Source organism: Pelodiscus sinensis, chromosome 21, assembly GCF_052426305.1.
Source record: "Pelodiscus sinensis isolate ZL-2025 chromosome 21, ASM5242630v1, whole genome shotgun sequence".
Classification (NCBI taxonomy): domain Eukaryota; kingdom Metazoa; phylum Chordata; order Testudines; family Trionychidae; genus Pelodiscus; species Pelodiscus sinensis.
The window spans coordinates 2,020,263-2,044,433 of record NC_143072.1 but is presented as its reverse complement, the minus strand read 5'-3'; the positions used below and the strand labels follow the sequence as shown (position 1 = coordinate 2,044,433).

Genomic DNA, 24,171 nt, shown 5'->3' with positions numbered 1-24,171 from the left:
GAATATTGCATTTAATGATCTGCAAAGGAGCAGCAGAAGGGCCTCCTAAAAGCTTTGGGTTTTGTGCCAGACTCATTACCTCAGATGCAGAAAGAATTTAAGGATCTTTGTGCCTTTATCAATATGAACCACAATCAATCATAGAATCGTAGGGCTGGAAGAGACCTCAGGAGGTCATTGAGTCCAACTCCCTGCTCAAAGCAGGACCAACCCCAACTAAATCATCCCAGCCAGGGCTTTGTCAAAACGGGACTTAAAAACCTCTACGGACAAAGATTCCACCAGCTTCCTAGGTAACCCATTCCAGTACTTTACTACCCTCCTAATTAAATAGTTTTTCCTAATATCCAACCTAGACTTCCCCCCCCCCCCCCGTTATCAATCTCCTCCTCTGTTATCACACATCCGCACAAAGACACAAATGATTTTTGCCCATCAGCCTTTTTTCTGTACTTCCTGTAACTATTTTAGGTTTCTTATTTCAGACCGTGATGGATTTCTCCATTTCCCTACTGTTGTTGTGTGCCCTAAGGACTGGACAATGATCTCTTGAATAGTGACTGTAGTGCAGCGCACATGTATGATTCTTTCGCTTACTGTTCATGGTTTTACATCACTGTAACTCCACTCTTTGGTTTCCCTGGGGTCGAAGTGGGAGGGACTAACGGCCTACAAGATTTCTAGCCTTATGTTGCAAAAATTTACTTAGCTATCTGTGCTTGTAGGTATTAAATTTGATTTTTATTTTGACTAAAGAACACTTCAGGTCTGGGAATAGATAGTTACAGCCAAACCACAATGAATTATTTGCCTGGAACTCATGGAATAGTAACATAGTAATGGAGGGTGTGTCCTTCTCTTATCCTCCCTCTGAATAAATTCTCAGTCTTCAGATGGATTTCATGAAATTTATGAAGAAACGGACTTTTCATTTCTCTAAATGAGGTTAGGTGGTTATCTACAGACAACCTCAAGCTGATTCTTACCAACAACCACAGGACATACTACACTAATACCAACCCTGGTACCTTCCCTTGCAACAAACCCCATTGCCAGGTTTGTCCACATATTCACTCTGCTGATACCATTATTGGACCTAACCAAGTGAGTTATAAGATCAAGAACACATATTCCTGTGCAATCAGAAATATAATTTATGCTATCATGGGCCGAAAGTGTCCGTCTGCTATGTACATTGGACAAACGTCTCAGATACTTCACCAAAGGATCAATGCCCACAAAACAGATATTAGACAGGATCAAAGACAAAAGTTTCTTGCCATTTCAACCAGAAAGGACATTGTCTCAATGACTTGATTACCTGCATCCTGCTTCAAAGGCCTTTTAAGACTACACTTGAAAGAGAATCCTCTGAACTGTCATTCATGCTTAAATTCGACACTTTATGCCTAAGTTTGAATAAAGACTCTAATTATCTTACCCATTACAAAGATAGCTTCCCCAATTATCACCGCTAATATCATTAGCTCACAGACATTTACCTCCCTCCTCCCCATCCCCCTTCTGTTCTGAAATTTGATTTGTCCTTTTCATATGTGTTCATTTTTTAAATTGTATCCTTTGGTGTATATATGGTTGTGACTATTTTCTTCCACTATTTGATCTGAGGAAGTGGGTCTGGCCCAAGGAAGCTCATCACCTAATAAACCATCTTGTTAGTCTTTAAAGTGCTACATCGTCCTCTTTTTTGTTTCAGCTACACCAGACTAACACGGCTACATTTCTATCAGTATTATAAGCATTCTCAGCTGTCCTTCAATTCCTTTTCCTGGCTGGAATCATGTAATCAGCTAGTTATCTGGAAACTTTCATCCATTATAACATGTATTGTGTGCATACAAATGAGATGTAAACCAAAACATGAATATACATATAAAATGTTACCAATCTGCCAAAAGTCCGTGAATGGGTTTGCTGGTCTGTGGTATAAAGTAGGTTGGGAACCACTGTGCTAAACTTGATTTTAACAAATAGGGAAGAACTGGTTGAGACTTTGAAAGTGGAAGGCTGCTTGTGTGAAAGTGATCATGAAATGATACGAGTTCATGATTCTAAGGAATGGTAGAAGTGAGGACAGCAAAATAAAAACAGTGGATTTCAAGAAGTCAGACTTCAGCCAACTCAGGGAGCTGATAGATTAGGTCCCATGGGAAGCAAGACTGAGGAAAAAAACAATTGAAGACAGCTGGCAGCTTTTCAGAGGGACATTATTAAGGGTACAAAAGCACACTATATTTCAGTGCGTAGAAAAGACAGGAAGTATGACAAGAGACCACCTTGGCTTAACCAGGAGATCTTGAATGATCTACAAATCAAAAAAGTTTCTACTTTTTATAAGACTCCAAGTCAAAGTACAAAGGATGAACGTCAACAAATAACACACGTATGTAGGGTCAAAACTATAAAGGCAAAGGCACAAAACAAGCTCAAGCTAACGAATCATAAAGGGTAATAAGAAAACATTCTACTAATATATTAGAAACAAGACTAAGACCAAAGACAGGGTAGGCACATTGCTCAATGAAGTAAAAACAATAACAGAAAATGTGGAAATAGAAGAGGTCTTAATGACTTCTTTGTTTCTGTTTTCACCATGATGGTTGGTGGTGATTAGATGCCTATAATAGCGAATGCTCAAGAAAAGGAAGTATGTTCAGAAGTTAAAATAGGATAAGAACAAAAAGTTAAAAATAACTTAGAAAAGTTAGATGTCTTCAAGTCACCAGAGCCTGATAAAATGCATCCTAGAATACACAAGGAGATGATTGAGGAGGTATCTGAGCCATTAGTTATCATCTTTGAAAAGTCATGGAAGGATGGGAGAGATTCCAGAAAACTGGAAGAGGGCAAATACAGTGCTCATCTATAAAAAAGGAAAATAAGGCAACCTAGGAAACTACAAACCAGTCAGCTTTACGTCTATGCCAGGAAAAATAATGAAGCAAATAATTAAGGAATCCATCTGCAAACATAAGGTGATAAGTCAGCATGGATTAGTAAAGAACAAATAATTTCAAACCAACTTGATAGATTTTTTTGATAGGATAACAAGTCTTGTGGATAAGGGGGAAGTGGTAAACATGGTATACCTGGACATTAGTAAAGCGTTTGATGTAGTCTTGCATGACCTTCTTATCAATAAACAAAGGAAATACAATGTAGATGCGGCTATTATAAGGTGGGTGCATAACTGGTTGATCACTACTCTCTGAGAATGGTTTATAGTCAGGATGGAAGGGCATAACAAGTTGGGTTCACAGATATCAGTTTTGGAACTGGTTTTGTTCAATATCTTCATCAAAGATTTAGATTATGGCATAGAGAATATGCTTATAAAGTGTGCGGATGATACCAAGCTGCAAGTGCTTTGGAGGATAGGGTTGTAATTCAAAATGATTTGGACAAACAGGAGAAATGGTCTGAGGTAAATATAATGAAGTTCAATAAGGATGAATGCAAAGTACTCCTTTTAGGGAGGAACAATCAGTTCACATATACAAAATGGAAAGTGACTATCTATAACGGAGTACTGCAGAAAGGGATCTAGGGGTTACAGTGGACCACTGTCAGTTTGACATTGTTTTAAAAAAAGCAAACATTCTGGTATTTGTTAACAGGGATGTTGTAAGCAAGACATGAGAAATAATTCTACTGTGTGCTGATTAGGCTTCAACTGGAATACTGTGTCCAATTTTGGGCACCACATTTCAGGAAAGATGTGGAGAAACTGAAGATGGTCTAGAGAAGAGTAACATCTTAATGTTTTGGAACTGGCTAGAAAGATTTAACAAACTGCAATCTTTAGCCTGATATCTTACCAGACCACAAAACTATATTTACTTCCTATGTGGGAGGAAAAAAAAATACAGATTCCATACAGCTTCATCTACCCTGCAGGGTTTTCGTGGAAGAAGCCTTTTGCGCAAAAATTTATTCCGCAAAAATGCGTCCACTCCTCAAAGCACATCGCTTTTGCAATATGCTTTTGCGCAAGAGCATCCATACTGCATGGATGCTCTTGCACAAGAAAGCTCTGATGGCCAGTCACAGAATGGCCATCAGAGGACCGGTGCTCGCTCTCCCCCCCCAAAAAAAGCTTTCTTGTGCAAGAAACCCCTGCGAAGCGTCCACACTTGCCTTTTTACGCAAAAACTCTTGTGCAAAAGGAGTTATTTCTCGTGGAGAGAGGGATAACTACTGCAAAAAGCACTCTGTTCTCCCAATATTCTTGCGCAAAAGCTCTGCCAGTTTTTGTGCAAAAATGGCTGTTTTTGCACAAAAACTTTGTAGTGTAGACGTAGCCTAAGTGAACTACTTCACAGATCCTTGTTCCTGTTACTTTATAATGATTTCCAAAAGCATGTTTTATCCAGATAACAATACAACTGACACTGTCACAGCATGCAAGTGCTTCAGAGATTCTTAAGCTTTATGTTTAGGCCTATACTTTAAAAAAAAAATCTCCTTAAGGAAAAGGATACAAATAATTTATAATGAGCAAAATAAAAAAAAAGTTACCACTCTCGCAATCTCTGCACCAAAAATATGATCAAATGCAGTTAGGTCCAGACCAATATTTTATTAGAAAATACATTCTCTCTCTCTCTCTCTTCACTTAATGCCAAGAAGGCAGATGAAGTTACCCAAATTCCTAGACTTACATGCAAGTATTTGGGATAGCAGTTCATCAGAAGTCAGCCGCAGGTTCTCATGAGGAGTCTTAAGTTGTGCTTCTACTTGATTTTGGGAAAACAATCTCATTAAATGTTTGTGGCCTGTCATTTACCAGAAATGAAAATTAATTCATCTCCTAGAGTGGGCAGATCTCATACGAAAGAAGGACTGTATCTCCCTTACTTTGGTATTCCTTTCAGCATTAGGTAATAATTGACATCTCTTCTCTATCTCTGCTCTCATTTAGCAAGTTGATAATGCTTTTGAAGTATTTCACAAATTCCATGCGGACATCCTCAGGATCTTCTTCCAGGCTGGAGTGTATTAGTTTCAGTTTGTTCAGTGGTGAAGCTTTGAAGTTACCAAATAAATACATAAATAAATATTATTATATTCATTTTAACACAAATGTTTAAAGTTTTCTTGATTTCACAGTACTGTTTACACTACACAAACTATTTGGAAATCCAGAGGCATTAAGATAATGCTATTCAGAATGACATACAACATTTAAAAAGTGATACATCATCAGTAATATAATGAACTAAGTTCATGGATGAATATATCATTTGAAAAACTGAAAAGATATATTTTGCTATCACATATTTAGACAAAGTGAAATCTAACAAATAAGCAGGCATTTTAATCACTTCATTGAAGATATTCCTTAATCACTTTGAAACTCAGAAAAATCTTAAACAACGAGACAAAAAAAAACACAGGTTAATGGAGGTTTAATCTGCTGTAATGGTTCTTGAAGCTTTATCTTCCAAGTCTGATATTTGTGTTTTTTATTGTTGATACACACAACACTTTACAGAACTGCTTTAATTTTTATTGTTACAGCCTCTGAAGTGCTGATATTGTGTAATTATCTTTTATTTAGGTGTAATTTTCTGATAAGTTTTTCCTCCATTTCTTCATGTTAACCATTTCTAGATGGCATCTTTGAAATTTCTGTTGTAAAGTCAAATTAAAACAGGACCTTTTGATAGAATCTCTCTCACAGATGCAGTTGCTTCTTCCATCAAAAGATCAGGGGACTCATTTTCTTCTCACATACACCAGTGTAAGTCATAGCACTGCCACTGAAGTCAGTTACAAGTGTGACACTAATATAAATGAAAAGAGCACGAGCTCCCTAACTTTTAAAAATCCATCTTTTGTTTCCATCTCATCTCAGTTTACTCTCATTTGGATTCTCTGATGGAAGAAATTAAAGAAATGCAAAAAATCACCAGCATTGAGAGTTAAGCCGATAAAACATAAATAGAGGTTAATTAATTAATTGTATCATCTTCTTACCCAATGACAAGTTTTCTGTGTCCCCTGCACTGCCTGGTTTATGGTGTGCAATTAGGAGACACTGGCTATCTAATAACTGCTGTTGCTGTACAAAGCAGGAGTACCACATTTCAATCTCCTTCAGGTGACTGGGCAGATCTGGGTTGAAGACTATTACAACACCATGTGAGTCTTTCATCAGAGCTGGCCAGCAAGTTTCAAACCTTGAAAAGCAGGTAAATGGAAAATGGTAAAGTTGGTAGACCCAAAAATGGCAACTGTTTTTACTTAATTTACTTAAAATTCCAGATAGCTTATGTATTTTGTCTTTAAACACAGATGCTTCAGTGTTTTTTCCCTTTGAAATTAAGAAGCTTGCTGTCAATGGGGCAAATTTCAAACACATTTTTGTCTGAAACAAAAAACCAATCAGCCTCCTAAATTCAGTCAATTTGAGGCCAGAAGAGACCATTAAATCATCAAATCTGGCCATCTCTACATCACATGCTATCCACCTCACTTACCACCCACACACTACATCCATCACAAGCAATGATATCATACAATTGCACTTACACATTTGTCCAGCTCCTTTAAAACTAATTAAGTTGTTTCCCCCCATAACTCCCATTGAAAGGCTGTACCAGAATCAAACTGCTCACATGGTTGAAACCTAAGTTCCAGCTTGAATTTGTTGGTGTCATGGCTCCTTCCCCACTCTGCCACGATAAATGCAGAAGTGGGGACCAGCAAAAGTACCCCAAAACCTAAATTAACCTAGATTTTGGGGATAAAAATTTCACTGCCACCACCCAAGTATTGATATGAAAGTTAGGGGAGAGATCACTTGGGAAATCTCACCCCTAAAGTACAAAGCAGGACACAACCATTAACCAATACCGGTTAATAAAAAGGAAAGATAAAGAACTTTTATTATCACCACAATATTCCCACTGCAAGCATAATGACTAGACAGAATAGTAATAAAGTAATACTCATGGGCCGTGTCTAGACTGGCCAGTTTTTCCAGAAAATCAGCTGCTTTTCCGGAAAAACTTGCCAGCTGTCTATACTGCATGCTTGAATTTCTGCAAAAGCACTGACTTTCTACTGTAAGAAATCAGTGCTTCTTGCGGAAATACTATTCTGCTCCTGTGCAGGCAAAAGTCTTGCGCAAAAGGGCCAGTGTAGACAGCTCAGATTTGTTTTCTGCAAAAAAGCCCCAATCGCGAAAATGGCGATCGGGGCTTTTTTGTGGAAAAGCGTCTGTGCCAATCTAGACGCTCTGTTCCGAAAATACTTTTAACAAAAAACTTTTCCGTTAAAAGCATTTCTGGAAAATCATGCCAATCAAGAAACTCCACCATGGGCCTAGAACTTAGTTACAAAGGGAAACCAAAACATTTTTTAAAAGTACGCAGACATCAGATCCTATTTCCCAAACCATAAAACAATAAAACCTAACGGCTTTATCTAAACTTTACCCTACTTACAGAAGAGTGAAGAATTGTTTATTGGAGAGAGAGAGACATGTCTGTCTCCTTCAGTAGCTGGAGGGAACTGCCAAGGGAAAAAGGAGAGGGAAAAACAAAAATTCCTTTGTCCCAGGTTGAAATTCCTACCTACATTCCTATTGGTCAACTCTACCTGAGTTAGGTATAGTTAACCCCTTAATCCCCAGGCTGCTGGCCATCTCTCATGATCATGACAGATGGCCAGCACCTTCTCCTGAAGAGCTGACTTGTGGAGTGGTCCTAGTCCTACAAATGGACCAGCTGAAACAGAACTCTACTGACTTCAACAGGCATAAGCATATGGTCAGGTGGATCAATTTAAGGGATTAAGATCCCCTAGTCATCTAGGTCCTAATCCTACATGGATCCCCCAATGCACCTGGAACTCCTTAAGCTCTTAAAAGGTCACTGCCAACTTGATCTTGTAACAGTTTAGAGAATGAGTTAGAAATAGTTTCAGATTCCACACCTGTCCTTGAACCCCCCTGACAATTTGTGGTTTTAGTTTTCCTTTTTTTCCCAAAGTACTTTTTATTCCCTGCTGTTGAACCTAATCCCTCAAAAAGAGTGGTCAAAAGCAAGCAAACTGAAAATATAACAAAACATTTCCCTCTATCTGCTTTCTGTTACTCAATGGTGAGTAAGAGAGACTTCAGAGAAAAGTGTGATTTTTAAGCTGATGCTCTTAATTCATTAACAGATAGATGGCCTTTTATTCATTTTCCTCTGATATAATATTCCGTGTGTTAATAGCTCCGAGCTGCTACAAGAATGAAACTGCCATATGTAGTCAGATAAATAGTACATCTTCCTCCAGTATCTTGTCTCGTAGTGCCTGATGTCTCAGAGGAAGATATAAAAAACTTTATAATAGAATAATCTATTTAAATAGGAAGCTTCTTCCTCATTTTAGGCAGGTAATACTTGGTTTATATCCTGAAATATGAGAATTTATATCCCATGGAAACAGAACAAATGCATGTTAAAATAATTCATATGCAGTGCTGTTGTAGCTGTGTTGATCCCAGGATATTAGGGAGACAAGTTGGCTGCATCTAGACTGGCATGATTTTCTGCAAATGCTTTTAACGGAAAAGATTTTCCGTTAAAAGTATTTGCGGAAAAGAGCATCTAGATTGGCACGGACGCTTTTGCGCAAATCGCCATGACAATCGCCATTTTCGCCATCGGGGCTTTTTTGCGCAGAACAGTTTTTAGCTGTCTACACTGGCCCTCTTGCGCAAATACATTTGCGCAAGAGGGCTTTTTCCCGAACGGGAGCAGCATAGTATTTGAGCAAGAACACTGACAATCTTACATTAGATAGTCAGTGTTCTTGCACAAATTCAAGTGGCTAGTGTAGACAGCTGGTAAGTTTTAAAACTTGCCAGTCTAGACGCAGCCATTGAATGAAGAAGAGCTCTGTGTAAGTTTGTGTCGCTCAAATAAATATTACCTCACCCACCTTGTTAAAATAACATGAGCTTTGAAACCCACTTACTTTTGATCACCGCCACAATCCCAGAGCTCAAATCGACACCCTGCCCCTTTACTGTTGCCATTCACATTTGGCTTCTCATATTCAAGGATCCTAAAAACAGAAGTGGTTTCATAGCATGATAAAATTCTACAAGACCATGCTAGGAAGAGCATGACCTCCTCTGGGGAAGAGGTGGGGGGTCACAAATAAGGGTCTCCTTTCCGTATGCATGGTACAGGGCTCACCTCACTCCTTGAGTTGGGACATAGCTGCTAATGCCTTCTGTACTCTCTGACACAAAATTTGCCAAGACGGACTTCCCAGACTGCCAAAAATGGGAGCAAAAAGCCATGTGTGTGACTAACACGTCATTCAGTAGGGCTCAGAGGGAAGGGCGGCGGGGGGGGGGGGGGGCTGTGTATTTCCTACCCTGGTCTTTGCAGTTTGGAGCCTGGTTTTTGCTGTTTGGAGGGGGAAGGAGGCTACTTCCATGGGATCATGGCCACAAGGATGTGGAGCCCATAGGATCTTCGTGGGCTTGGATCCATAACACTGGGGGGAGGGGCTCCCAGCTGGGCTGTTCACTGGGGGGGGGGGGGCGACATACACCAGACCCTGCCCTTCCCGCCCAATCGGGCCACTCGAGACATCGACAAGGCCCAAGAGCGTGTGAGTGGGGAGGGACAGCGCGGCAACTCGCACGGGGGCAGATACGGGGGGGCAGCCCCCAGGCACGTACGAGGTTCAGGAGCCGAGCCCCGCCCCTAAGGGGCCATGGGGGCTGTTCGGGGGGGGGGCTCCACGGGGCCTGCGCTCCGCCGCCCGCCCCGCACTCACCTCGCTGGGGCCCACGAACAGGATCTTGGCCTTCAGCATCCCGGCGCGGGCCGCGCAGCCCCGAGCCCGACGGCGTTGCCGGGCGGCACCTTAGCAACGCGGCGCCGTTGTCAAGGGCGCGGGGAAGCCGCCCTGCGATTGGAGCGGAGCGTGGCCGGAAGGGAGGAGACGTCACGTGCCTCAAGGGAGCTTCCTGCTCCACGTGACCCCTTGCCCAGGTTCAGTCCCCTCCCCCTCAGTCTAGCCCCTCCCCCTCGCCCTCATTTCTCCTCCCCTCAGCCCCTCAGGGCCCGGCTCGCTCGCTGGTCGCGCGCCCAGAGCTGGCACTGCAGCAAGGCTCTGGGTTGCACAAGCTGGTCCCTGTGCTGAACGCTCTTAGCTGGGAGTCAGAGTCCCGTTCTCATTGAGCTTCAGTCAGTTAAAAAAACACCTACAGGGAAAAAAAAGATTTTTTAATGAGTGTAGCAAAAATCAAAACATTTTTTTCACCCTCTAAAGCTCCCATGCAGGGGTATGGACCAGAGCAACAAAAGGGGTGAAATACAATCTAAAAAAAAGGGAAGAAGGACAGTCCAGGGAACTACAGACCAGTCAGCCTCACCTCAGTCCCCAGAAAAATCATGGAGGGGATCCTCAAGGAATCCATTTTGAAGCATTTGGAAGAGGGGAAAGTGATCAGGAATAGTCAACATGGATTCACTAAGGGCACGTCATGCCTGACCAACCTGATTAGCTTCTATGATGAAGTAACTGGCTCTGTGGATATGGGGAAGGCAGTGAATGCAATATACCTTGGCTGTGTCTACATTGGCATGCTTTTGCGCAAAAGCAACTGCTTTTATGCAGAAACATGCTGCCTGTCTACACTGGCCGTGAGTACTTGCGCAAGAACACTGACGTTCTAATGTAGGAAATCAGTGCTCCTTGTGCAAATACTCCGATGCTCCCGCTCAGGGATGAGCCCTCTTGCACAACTGTTCTTGCACAAGAGGCCAGTGTAGACAAGCGACATTAATTTCTTGCGCAAGAAAGCCCAATGGCTAAAATGGCCATCAGAGCTTTCTTGAACAAGAGAGCGTCTACACTGGCACGGATACTTTTGCGCAAAAGCACATCTCTTGCGCAAAGGCACATGCCAGTGTAGATGCTCTCTTGCGCAAATACTTTAATGAAAAAACTGTTAAAAGTATTTGCGCAAAATCTTGTCAATGTAGATGTAGCCCTTGACTTTAGCAAAGCTTTTCATACGGTCTCCCATAATATTCTTGCCAGCAAGTTAAGAAAGTATGGATTGGATAAATGGACTGTAAGATGGATAGAAATATGGCTAGACTGTCGGGCCCAACGGGTAGTGATTAATGGCTCAATGTCAGATTGGTGGTTGGTTTCTAGCAGAGTGCCCTAAGGATTTGGTCTAGGGCTGGTTTTGTTCAATGTCTTTATTAATAACCTGGATGAGATGATGGATTGCACCTTCAGCAAGTTTATGGATGACACTAAGCTGGGGGAGAGGTAGATATGTTGGAGGGCAAGGATAGGTTCCAGAGTGACCTAGACAGATTAAAGGACTGGGGCCAAAGGAAATCTGATGAGGTTCAACAAGGACAAGTGCAGAGTCCTGCACTTGGAATGGAAGAACCCCAAGCATTGTTACAGGCTAGGGACTGAATGGCTAAGCAGCAGTTTGTCAGAAAAGGTCCTGGGATTACAGTGGATGAGAAGCTGGATCTGAGTCAACAGGGTGCTCTTGTAGCCAAGAAGGCTAATGGCATATTAGGGTGCATTAGGAGGAGCATTGCCAGCAGGTCTAAAGAAGTGATTATTCTCCTTTATTCGGCTCTGGTGAGCTCATATCTGGAGTATCGTGTCTAGTTCTGGGCCCCCCCGCTATAGAAAGGATGTGGATGCATTGGAGAGGGTCCAGCGGCGGGCAACCAAAATGATTAGGGGGCTGAGGCACATGACCTGGGACCAATCCTTTTCAACTTATTCATAAATGATCTGGAGAAAGGGGTAAGCACTGAGGTAGTAAAGTTTGCAGATGATACCATACTGTTTAGGATAGTCAAGACAGAAGCAGACTGTGAGGGACTCCAAGAAGATCTCACCAAACTGAGTGATTGGGCAACAAAATGGCAAATGAAATTTAATGTGGATAAGTGTAAAGTAATGCACATCGGGAAAAATAACCCCAACTATACGTACAGTATGATGGGGGCTAATTTGGCTACGACAATTCAGGAAAGAGATCTTGGAGTTATTGAGGACAGTTCTCTGAAAACTTCCACACAGAGTGCAGCGGCGGTCAAAAAGGCAAATAGGATGGTAGGAATTATTAGGAAAGGGATAGAAAATAAGACCCAGAATATCTTACTGCCCCTGTATAAAACTATGGTATGCCCACATCTTGAATACTGTGTACAGATGTGGTCTCCTCACCTCAAAAAAGATATTTTGGCCTTGGAAAGGGTTCAGAAAAGGGCAACTAAAATGATTAGGGGTTTGGAACGGGTCCCATATGAGGAGAGGCTAAAGAGACTGGGACTTTTCAGTTTAGAAAAGAGGAGGGGGGATATGATAGAGGTCTATAAAAGTGGTGTGGAGAGGGCTGATAAAGAAAAGTTATTTATTAGTTCCCATAATAGAAGAACTAGAGGACACCAAATGAAGTTAATGGGTAGCAGGTTTAAAACTAATAAAAGGAAGTTCTTCTTCACACAGCGTGTTGTCAACCTGTGGAACTCCTTGCCAGAGGAGGCTGTGAAGACTAGGACTATAATAGAGTTTAAAGAGAAGCTGGATACATTCATGGAGGTTAGGTCCATAAAAGGCTATTAGCCAGGGGATAAAATGGTGTCCCTGGCCTCTGTTTGTCAGAGGCTGGAGAGGGATGGCAGGAGACAAATCGCTTGATCATTGTCTGCGGTCCACCCTCTCTGGGGCACCTGGTGCTGGCCACTGTCGGTAGACAGGATACTGGGCTAGATGGACCTTTGGTCTGACCCAGTACGGCCGTTCTTATGTTCTTATGACCTATGAGGAGAGACTGAGGGATTTGGGTTTATTTAGTCCCCAGGAGAGAAGAGTGAGGGGGGATTTGATAGCAGCCTTTAACTTCCTGAAGGTTCCAAAGAGGATGGAGAGAGGCTGTTCACAGTAGTGACGGATGGCAGAACAAGGAGCAATGGGCTCAAGTTACAGTGGGGAGGTCTAGGTTGGATATTAGCAAAACTATTTCACTAGGAGGGTGGTGAAGCACTGGAATGGGTTACCTAGGTAGGTGGTGGAATCTTCATCCCTAGAGTTTTTTAAGTGTTGGCTTGACAAAGCCGTGGCTGGGTTGATTTAGTTGGGACTGGTCCTGCTTTGGGCAGGGTGTTGGACTTGATGACCTCCTGAGGTCTCTTCCAGCCCTATGATTCTATGACTCTATGAATACAACCTGTGCAGCTATTTTGGAGCACATTTGTGGCTCTCTGGGCCTCATGAAGAGGTCAGGGAAATTGTTATTCAGTGTTTTCCTGGCTTTATAGAGCTAGGCTCTATCCACAAACTGAATTGATAGGTCAGTGATGTAAGGGCACAAGGGAGGGCCTCAGAGTTTCCTGCTTTGCCACAGACTTCCCTTGTAACTGTGCACTAATCATTTAGGACCAAATCCATAATGGTATTTAGGTTCCTAACTTCCACTGAAAGTAAAGGAAATTAAGACCCTGAACATCTTTGTGAATCTTAGTCTAGTCCACTGTAGAAGTGAGGCTAGCGGAGCTTCCATGAGGAGAAATATATTAAAAGATCGAGAATAACTCAATTTCTACCTATCTGGGCCATATGTATACCTAAAATGTATAGATTTTGTGTGAGAAATGCCATTCTCTGGTGTAGTTTCCAGAACACATGGATCTTGTGATACTAATGACAGAATTTCCTCAAGTCACCAGCATGAGCATTGAAGAGACAAATCCTGTAAGTTTCTTATTAAGGCTTTGCTGAGGGAGCTGGAAGAGTTTTAAAGGCTCAGCATATAGGTACAAACATCTGGCAACCAGATGGGTTGCTTCAGAGTTGTTTAGTGCCCAGGTACAGTAACGTTTTAAGACAAGCTTTCAAATAGGACCTTTAGGTGCTATCATAATATAAATATTTATTAGTGCTACTGATAAATGTGAAACAGGATTGTTTTGTTCCCACTGAGAGGATACAGTGTTTCCATCAGCCTGCAGATTTATGTAATAGGTTTGTTTAGTGTCCCAGGAGCCTAGGTGTCATTTTTGCCACATTTAAAGGATCAGAAATAATCCATTGTTTCCAGGGCAAGTTATGAGAGACAAAGGTAATGTAAGAAAGCCAGCTGCATTTAGCATCGAACGCATATTTGATTCTGTTTTAGCAAACTGGGATTTATTTTACACTGTTAGAAACACACAGCTACCTAATTCCAATTGTGCACCTAATTAGGTCAATTTGTAATCAGTCCCTTCTGCTGCAAGACTATATGCCACATGCCAGATCCACTTGCATTCAGAGAAAAGACAGAAGTGACCAAAGGAGAAACCATTTTGCACTTATGAGCCAGCAAATGTAACCATTGCAATGTCTAGTAGTGCACAAAGAGAAACACGATATAATGGGTTCTAATGTGAACAGGCCCACTGTAGCCAGACACGAACCCCATCTTGTTTTCCCCCCTCCCCCAGAGAGCAAGAGAAAGGCAGTCAGCCTTTGATGCCCTGGGAACACAGGTATGCTGCCTGTCCCTGACTCTACCATAAACAGAAACCAGACAGTAAATGGGCTAGCTGACGACCCGGGGCCTCCCGCCATCCTGATGGCTAGTACCAGTAATTGACATGCCTACACTGTCCCAGGAGAGGAATCTTCGCCCATCACATACCAGAGGTGCCCATTGTCTGCATTTTCCCAGGTGTGAATTATGCTTTGCACCCTTCTTGGGAAACTTGGCATTCAAAGCCATTTTTCCCAATTGGCCACTTGAGACCAGGAAGAAGCCTACATGACCCAAAGGGTATAAAGAGGGGTATAGTAGCCCACCCCATTTGAGCTCCAATCATCTATACCTGCTGGCAGGTATTGATTGTCTCCCGAGGTCTGTGGGACGCCCAACCTCGCCCTACTTCTTCCCAAGGGATTGAGAGAAAGACGCTGGCCACGCCAAGTCTGGAACGCAGGGGTGAGAATATATACCTGCTATGTGTCTATTTTGCATGCATTTAATAAGAGCTCAGAGAAGCAAAAGGGTTTCATGGTACCTGTAAGTGACTTATTAGTGTAATTTCTGTCCTGTCCTTTGTAGTGGCTGTGTTATCTGTAACACAAGAGTAGCATTTAACAGCTAAGTTTACCCTGTAACAATAAAATAGTAACTGTTTAAGCTTTTTAACCTGACTCCTTCAGTTGCTGTAACAGAACCAAGCACAAATTAAAGAACTTCAGCCGGTCATAAGGGACTCACTGCCCTGACCGTCGGCTAACACCCATCAACAGTGATTTCATGCCCCATGGCAGAACAGTCAATGGCCCCCCTAGAAAGGGATGGGTGAAGCTTACCACAGTACTTTTTATCCTATTGATAACATATTAGAACCCACTGTGGGTAAGTTGTGGCATTACTTGATCTAGTTCGCTTGTTTTTTCCAGTTACAGGACCAATATTGAACAAATAGTGCACCTAAATATAAGATGTAGAATTTTGTATTTTAAATTATATATTTAAAGTAAACAAATACATTATGGAAAAAAGTAATATATATTTATATTAGGGCTGTCAAGCGATTAAAAAATTGAATCGCGATTAATCACGCGATTAAAAAATTTAATCGCAATTAATCGCATGTGCCTCCCCTTTGAAATGCTGCAGCGGTGTTTCAATGGGATAGCGCTGCATGGAACCCGAGATCATCTGGAGACCCCAGCTGACCCTGGGCTCCATGCAGCGCTGCCCCTTGGAAGCGCCACGGCGGCGTTTCCAAAGGGCAGCACCTTAGGAGTCTGGGATCAGCTGGGGATCCTGCCCCTGCATCAAATTACCCTGTAAGGTTCGCGGGGGCTGCTATCTCTTCAACTCTGGCTACTCTTCTCGTCTTGGTGGAGTACCAGAGTCGAAAGGAGCGTGCTTGGAGATATCTTAGCAGACTATAAATGCTGGTGCATTGATTGCTGCAGTGTCAATCCACCCTATATTGGTTACAAGTCCTGAATATGAGCAACAAAGTTAAAATATACAATACGATTCTTGTGCTGCTGGTGCTGTGGGACATCAACACTCTGAGCAGTGAGGAGAGGGCTGGCATGGTGTACCATATCTACCTGGAGATCTCCAAGGAGGTGGCCAGGGGTGAAGGCAGATGGAAAAACCTGCACTTTGTTCCCTCACTGAATGGTGGAAGTGGCCCCCCCATCCTATACTAATAATAGTGGCTTGTCAGCCAGTACTAATGACAGCGAAGTGTAGCTTGATTGGTTGGCTGAACATTGTGGCTTGTGTTTAATGAGGAGCTGCAGCCCTGGGGGAGAAAATCTGGTAGCAAGAGAGAGCAAGTCTCTGTTCTCAGCCCCACAGTTGGAGAGCCAGCATGGCAGGCACAGAAGCTCCTGCACAGCAAGAGGAGGCAGCAAGCTCTGTGGTTGCCACGCTGCTTTTGCTGATGCTCTGTTAGGCTAGCAGGGTGCAGCAGCGCACTGGCAAACTGTTACTGTCACAATGAGGGATGGCGCTCTGTACAGAGAAGGAGCAGCAGGAAAACAAATGTATTAATTTTATTCCTCCACCTCCTGCTTTCCCCAGTCAGCAGGCCTGATGGTGAACAAAAGTGCAGAAAAGCCAAAAATCTGAGCAAGAGGTAATAGAAGTTAGACTCTCAGTGTACATAGGGGCTTTTGAAAATTGTATCCTAAATCAATCGAATGATTTAACAAAAATATATAAATAGTATCATGAGCTTTTGTGGGCAAAACCCACTTCCTCAGATGAGAGGAAGTGGGGTTTGCCCATGAAAGCTCATGATACTATATGTCTCTAAGGTACTTCTAAAGTTACAGACTACCCCTCTGAGACTATTAAATGAGTTAACAATTTAAGTTATTCAAATACTTTATTTTTCAGATTAACTACTGATATATTTCCCCCAGTAATTCTTAATCTCTAAAATGGCTGTTTTGAAAGCATGGCCCTTGGGTCTGGCCTCTACCCTTATCCTCTCTCTTTAGTGTAAAGGGGAACAGAGACAGTTAATGGTACCGTATTTCCTTTTCAGTAAGCATTTGTAAAGCAGTAGTGTTTAAAACTCGAACAGCCTTACCTTAAAAAACAACAGTAAAACATCTGTTACTTTGTTCTATTCCTCACATTTAAACAGATGGCATCCCTTGCCTCACTGGGACTAGATTTACACTTTACACTTCCCTAGGCCCCGCATCTTCAGTGCCCCCTCTTCCCACTACAGCTGAACTTCCTGTATTCCATAAAAAATAAACTTTTAATGCACTTTTAACTTTCAGGTGTACCTAGAACATTGGTGCCTTTAGGCATAGGCCTACTGTGCCACATTGTGAACCTTGGCAGAGAAATCTAAGTGGTCAGAGTATTTCTCTGTTTAAAGCCCTGAATTAGAAGCAGAAACACTACAAAAAACCTGCATCCCCGCTACACACTACAGACCCCGTCACTTCTGAGGGCTCCAGTATTGGACTGGGGCAGAATTTGGCTCCCAATGTTTAAATTTAATTTGGCTCCCAGTGTTTAAATATAAATTAAAGCTGCAAATGAAATAGACATTAATAGTTCTGTTTATGAAATGGTGCTGATTCATTCCATGGAGCAAGAGTAGCACCTAGTGGCTAAACATGCCCATTCATTCCTTCATTTGTTTCCTTTCTCAAATAAGTGTATCTCCTAGGACTTACTTAGCATGATTGACAGTTTTGACTTGAGAGGCCAGCACTTACATTCTCCAGGGATTTTCCTCTTTTCCCTCCACCTCCCACCATGTTCTGTTTTCTGTTAGAAGTGGTAGTTGAAATATGAAACTTCATTCCTCTCTCCCTCCTACCTTTGCTTTCACATTCCTGGATAACAGGGGAGGGTGTTTCAGCCCATCTAGGTCTGTAAGTGGGTGGGCCATGCTCTTTGTGGCCTACTGCTTCCTGCTGAGAGAATTCCCATCTCTGTATGGAATCCATACTTTTTAAAGATCAAGCTGATCATCTGGTGGAGGTGGTGACCCTGGTGCATTTAATAATGGCGTGTTAACTTGCCTGTGTTAGGCAGAGCAACCTAATATATTCCAAGAAGTAACATTTGTGAAGATCAGTAAGATGTGGTATAGACAGTTATTGACCATATCCTGCTGGGGCAGCTTATACACTGAAGAGGGTTCTCTGACAAATTGACATTTGAGAGGAAGCACAGTGTTATTGTGTTAGTGGAGGCATTTCTTGGAAAGTGTTCTTAGTCCACTCCTCTAATACTTGGAACTTTTAAGCAAGATATCTATCTATCTATCTATCTATCTATCTATCTATCTATCTATCTATCTATCTATCTATCTATCTATCTATCTATCTATCTATCTATCTATCTATCTATCTATCTATCTATTGAGTTGGAAATACAGCTATGATGCCTCATGGTCTGGTCTCTCCTGCAGGCTGTACATAATGCATGCACCATGATGCACAATAGTCTTCCTTCTTGGGGAAATAGATAGTGTGGTGACATTTCTAAAGCAAAATATTTTGGGTTTTGATTGTTCTCCAAAAGTTCAAGTTTTTCATGGGAAGCAGCTTGGATAAATTAACAATTTTCCATGAAAACACAGTTTTGGTGGAAAAATTTCAGCCAGCCCTAGTTAAGCAGCTCCTTAAGGTCTGATTCTGTGATCCTGGACTGTTACCTTACTAGTGTGAATACAGCGCAACTCCATTGAAATCAGTGGAGACTCAGAAGCTATGGGACCAGGGAGAAAAAAAGGAGTTGATCGCAAGAGAGCTGTGCATTTCCTGGAAGGTTTGGAGAAACCTTGGATTCCAAAGAGGCTCAGAGCACATCACAGGATTGGGCTAAAAGTCTGCAGCATTTGTTCAGTGCCCTTTTTTTTATAAACAGCAGAGCTACAAAATGATACACATATTAAACAAGGCAACAGGCATGTGAGCAATAGAGCCAGGTAAAATGTAGTGACCCTGATACACAGGGCTTCGTTCAGCCTCTACCATTAGAGTCGCATGGTTTTGTTTTGAGCTTTGGTTTTGAATAAAAAATCGCAGACTGAAATGCTGACAATTCTGGACTTTACCACTCCCCCTCCCCAGCCCAAGAGCACCCAAGTTTGCTGAACTGACAGTGTACCATGGAGGTTATTTATTCAGGAGGGGAAAGGGGTGTAAATCCTGAATGACTACAGTGAAGTTAAGGGGGAAAAAATCCATTAATGTCAGCAGAACCAGCGCTTAGTCCTAAGGCTTTTGCTTGTGAAATGAATTGTTGGCAGGAAAGAGAGTTTATCTTGTGAACTTGAAGGTTTTTTCTGTTTTGTTGAGTTATCTTTGTATCGCGTTGGCATTTAGCAAGCACCAAATAAGAGGTTCTAAATGTCATATGCCCAGGGTATGAGAGTGCCGCGGGGCCCAGGGCAGCGCCGCAGGGCCCCGGGCAGCAAAATTTCGCGGGGCCCCCCCCTTTGACACAGCGCATGCGCCGTTGTGCCAAGGCGCATGCGCGGGGCCTCGGGAAGCGCGGGGCCCGGGGCAGCCGCCCCGCTCGCCCTGCCCTAAATCCGCCGCTGCGTATGCCTTCCGAACATCAGACTTCCACTGAGGTCTCTGGGCCTAGTTGCATCTCTTCTTGAATGGCCCACTCAGTTTAAGCAAAGGGGGAAATAAACCCCTGCTAGTATTTCATTGAAGACAACAGAGCGACTCCAGCAATGAATATGGATCAGAATCCAAATAAAAATTATTTTCCTTCCCTCCTTTTTCCTCTGTTACTATCAACAGTTCCACCAAACGAATTTTGGAACAGTGAAAGGACTCACTTTTTATCTATCCCCCTTCATATTTCAGCTTTTATTTATAAAAGCACAGCTCTAGTCGTTTTCATAACACAGAACTTTTATCTATAGCTATGGATAAAAGTTTCTTATTTTTTCTAAAATCACCAGTGAGATCATATCAGCTCCTTAGAAGTAAGGAAGTAAGAAAATACAACAGGAAGTACAGGCACTTACCAGCTGAAAATAAGACAGCTGCAGCAAATAACTACAGAATGACCATTTCAGAATGACGGGGGGGAGGTGGGGTGACTGGTACTTGCAGGGGGAAGGGATGCAGGGAGGGCCACCCAGAGAAGCAGAGGGCATGTAGGGCACCCCATTAAACAATTAAAATTTTAGCAGGGGCATAGGGGAGCAGTGCTCCTCCTGATGGACTGAAAGACTGATAGCTTTCCATTCCTTAAATCGACTTTCCCTTTGTTTAGTCTCCCCATCCCCTTGGAAAAGTCTCAGATTCAAGATGGACTCCAGTACCAGGTGGCATAGTCACATTTCTTTGTAGGACTAACCACAGTTTGGGCTTACAGGAAAAATAAAACCATTCATGGGTCATTAGTTTGAGTACTAAGCCATTAAGTTCCCAAAGTATCATTAATGACCCCGATTAGCAACTTTGCCATTAAAAACAGATTCATACTTCATATTCCTAACTTCACATGCAAGAATGATACATGCAGAAAAATTGGATATACACATTCAGTGGATTGTAACTTTCAAAATTATATGTTACGTGAACTGTTTTGCATAAAGCATCTTCAAGTTATGCATATTCATATTAATAAGCCAGTTTTCATAAAGCAGGGGGGGACAGCCCCCACATTTGAAAATGTTGCTTTGACCTCCTTTTGCTTTCTCTTTCCCCTTGAAAATGGAGATAATATTTTTAGCTCCCCAGGAGTTTGTCTTATTTGTAAATTTAATTGAATGCCTCAGCTAGGAAGTATTACACAATGCATAGTATTTACGTGGTCATATACTGCAGTTACATAATCACATACTATTAGGGTTCACAGTGCTTTCAAAGTTTAATGTGAGGATCTTGCCTGGCATTTATTTATTCTGCATATTCTGTGTGAGTCTTGCATTTCTGTTTGGGTAGAGATACAAGAGGCTTGTAATAATTCTGTGTTTTGAAACATTATGAGGATTGGGAATGTTCTGGAAATGTAAAAAAAAGAAAAGAAAGAAAGAAATGGAGAGCTATTTATTAAAAAGTGTTATGTTTACAACAGACGAATGATTGCATTATAGTAAGTGGTAGGTTAGTCAATTTTTCTTCAGTAATTTGAAATCCTACATCTCTTTTCCCCTTGGCTTGTCTAGTTCTGTCATCTTCAGCTATACAGTACTCTACTAAAATGCTACATTTTTAGTTTTCATCTTAATTAGCAGAGCTCCATCTTTAGATGGATTACTACAATTACTCTCTTTTCCCTTATAAATTCAGAAATATAATCTGCCATTTGTAAGAACATACAGAATTGAGTTGGAACTATTTCAGATTCTTACTTTAAGTGTTCAAAGATTAAATCGAGTCCTCAGTCATAAAATCTTTAATTTGAATTGGTCTTTTCACTTGCCAGTTCTTAAATTTGCTGTTTCCATAGAGGGATTTCCAATTATCTAATTATGTATGGAGGAAGCATGTTATTTCCCTAAATCCGTAAGTTTTGTAAATTGTGTAGACACCATCGGTGGATTACCCTTAACCTCCTTACTTTGATATTTTCAGTTCAATTGCATTTTATTTTCAAGCTGAATAGTATGTGCGCCTAGATCTGTTTGATAGTTAACAGAATCTTAGGCCATGTCTACACTTACTACGTCAGAGATTGATCTTCAGGCATTTGATTTAGTGGATCTAGTTAAGACCTGCTAAATTGAATGCTAGGGGTGGCTCTGACCAGTGCAGGTACTCCTGCAGTCTCAAGGAGTAAGGCAAGCGGATGGGAGTGTTTGCTCTGTGAAGATAGTGCCAAGCTCAGCTTAAGGAAAACTGTAAAATACATAGCTGGAGTTGAGTACTTTAACCCGACCCTTCAGGTCTAGTGTAGTCCTGGCCTTAATGATAATGCAGTGTTGTTGTAGCTGTGCATCCCAGGATGTTAGAGAGACAAGGTGTGTGAGGTAATATCTTTTACTGGAACAACTTCTGTTGGTGTGTGTGATGTAGTGGGCAGGCAGTACACTCTGTTTGGGCATTCACTAGTTGCTGTGTTTGGGCTGTGGGTGACCCCTACTGGCCTGTGTATGTAAGCCTGAGGTCACTTGGACAAAGACCCAACCGGTTCTACCTGATGAGGGCAAGGACGGAACAAAGGAAGTGAGTGTTCGGGGGAAGGGGCAGTTTCGGCAGTGGGAAACCACGAAGGGGACAGACTAAGCAAAGGGTTGGGAGTTTAGGGGTCTAGGCACCCCATCCCAAGGGGTCTGAGGCATCCTAGCCTTGACTCCTGTAGCTACATCATGTCTATGCTGTGTTGTGCCCTGGAGAAGCAATAAACCCTCTCTATTTTACTGGATGGTGGAGTCTGTTCTGGCTGCTACAAGGTGCAGGATTGGGGGGAAACCTGATGCGCCGTCACAGTGTGATAGACAAGCTTTTGAGTCTCACAGAGCTCTTCTTAATGTAGCTGCCGTCTCTGTGTGTATATGTCAGTCTGCAATAAACGTTATTGAGATTCTACAAAGTGACACAGATATAGTAAGTAGCTTCATTCATGGAAATTGTGTTTCTGAGGAACTCAGCTACCGCAGGCTAATACACAAATACTGTGGCGTGTTAGTTAAGGTGACCCCATATCTAACACAAAACTTAAAAAATCAAAGAAACTAATAATTGAGGCTTCCCACACAAATGTGCATACCCTATATTCCTCCAGCCAGAGACACGCATGTCACCAATAGCACGATTATACACCACAAAAAACATGCCACAACCTTAACTTTGCCTTTGGAAATGGATGGAGAGGAGAATCTGCAGGGAGAAATCCTAGAAGCGACTGGTGTGGGGACAGGATGCTCAGACTATGGTTTGCTTGGTGGTCCTTAAAAAACAAAACCAACCAACCAACCGAACAAAACAGAAATTCCAAGTGCAGGTGAGCAGGCGAAGGAAATGTTCTGGACACATCTATTGTGGTGTTGGGTTTGAGAGCAGAGTGGGGGTTAACAGAGCAGTAAGCGAGGTGGTACTAATACACATGCATATGTAACGTGAGAAATACCTGGCTCCAGTTGTGTTATAATAGGTGTAGTACTTAATACCTTCAATGACTCTTGCTGCATTTGGCACCTCAGTTGTCATTTTATTGCTTCCATGTATTATCTGATTAGTGTTCAAGAAAGTGAGGTTTATAAGATGGCAACTGGAGAGCCCAATAGTGAGATATGATGCACTTGGCATTATATCAGGACTATTTTTATGCTTGCTGTACAAAGGGTAAATACAGTAAAATGAACATAAAGGTAGATTCATAAATCTGGAAAAATATTATCTTAAAAAAATCTCCAAAGCTTTCAGCCTAATGCATAGCTGTAGTGAAAAAACTGAACAGGATGCTGGATTGTATTACTTGTAGGAACAGAATATAAATCAAATGAGGTGGTATTGTTATTCCATATGACACCGGTGAGTTCACGTTCAAAGTACTGTCTGTGGAACCAACCCCTGCAACTTAGAAGGTTTCAAGTGCCCTTGAGAGGATAAAGCAGAAAGAGTGAGAATACGACCAGCCTTTTCAACTGTAAATTATGAAGCTAGACTTTGGAGATTTGGCATATTCCTTTTTGAAATGGGATCTTGCTGTGACTCAGCCAGTGGCTTTAGAATAACGAAGAGGATTAATCAGAATTAATCAAATCGATTCAGATGAAGGCCATGAAAACAAGAGAGCTTAATTTGAAAATTAAGAGCATGAGAAGGGAGCTGGGGGGTGGGGGGGAGAAGTTCTGGCTAAACCGTTTCACAATCCATATGGTATAAGTTACTAAAAGAGCCCTATGAATGAAGGAGTATAAATGGCTTAGGCTGCAGTTAGACAGAACTGCAGAGGGAATGGGAGCATGATACAGTATTAGGCTAGCGACTGGTTGTGTTTGTCAAGAACACAGGAGAATGCTGACAGCTACTGTGTGGGGGACGGAGGCTGGGTGTTTGAGAACAGGAGAGGGAGAGAAAATAGGGATGTCTGATGCCTGGGTCATAAATTGGAAGGAAAAGGAAAGCTCCAGCTAGCAAAGGGGTGGTGCTGTGGGAGAAAACCAGCTTTCAGGGAAGACAGGAAGGGAT

General features: G+C 42.1%; 1 protein-coding gene across 3 annotated transcripts; it reads right to left on the bottom strand.

Annotated features, from left to right (window-relative positions):
• Window positions 1–4,580: 4,580 nt before the first annotated feature.
• On the bottom strand, window positions 4,581–9,986 carry IFT22 (intraflagellar transport 22). 3 transcript variants are annotated; one of them, XM_075904401.2, is made up of 5 exons: window positions 9,811–9,986; window positions 9,219–9,298; window positions 8,995–9,084; window positions 6,001–6,203; window positions 4,581–5,046 (listed from the first exon to the last, which is right to left on the bottom strand). In XM_075904401.2, exons 1-5 carry the CDS (start codon window positions 9,847–9,849, stop codon window positions 4,898–4,900), a joined length of 561 nt encoding a protein of 186 aa, XP_075760516.1. In that variant the 5' UTR covers window positions 9,850–9,986; the 3' UTR covers window positions 4,581–4,897. The 3 variants fall into 3 exon arrangements, with proteins under 3 accessions (XP_075760516.1, XP_075760518.1, XP_075760517.1); XM_075904403.2 differs by lacking the exon at window positions 9,219–9,298 and adding an exon at window positions 7,473–7,539 and having other exon boundaries at window positions 9,811–9,965; XM_075904402.2 differs by lacking the exon at window positions 9,219–9,298 and having other exon boundaries at window positions 9,811–9,963.
• Between the last annotated feature and the right edge of the window lie 14,185 nt (window positions 9,987–24,171).

Excerpts from the sequence above, each read along its gene's own strand:
- IFT22 (XM_075904401.2), bottom strand. The coding sequence starts at position 9,849 with ATGCTGAAGGCCAAGATCCTGTTCGTGGGCCCCAGCGAG. Across the intron at positions 9,085-9,218 it reads GTCCCAACTCAAGGAGTGAG|GATCCTTGAATATGAGAAGC; the intron begins GTGAGCCCTGTA and ends TTCTGTTTTTAG. Across the intron at positions 6,204-8,994 it reads GATTGTGGCGGTGATCAAAA|GTTTGAAACTTGCTGGCCAG; the intron begins GTAAGTGGGTTT and ends CTGCTTTTCAAG.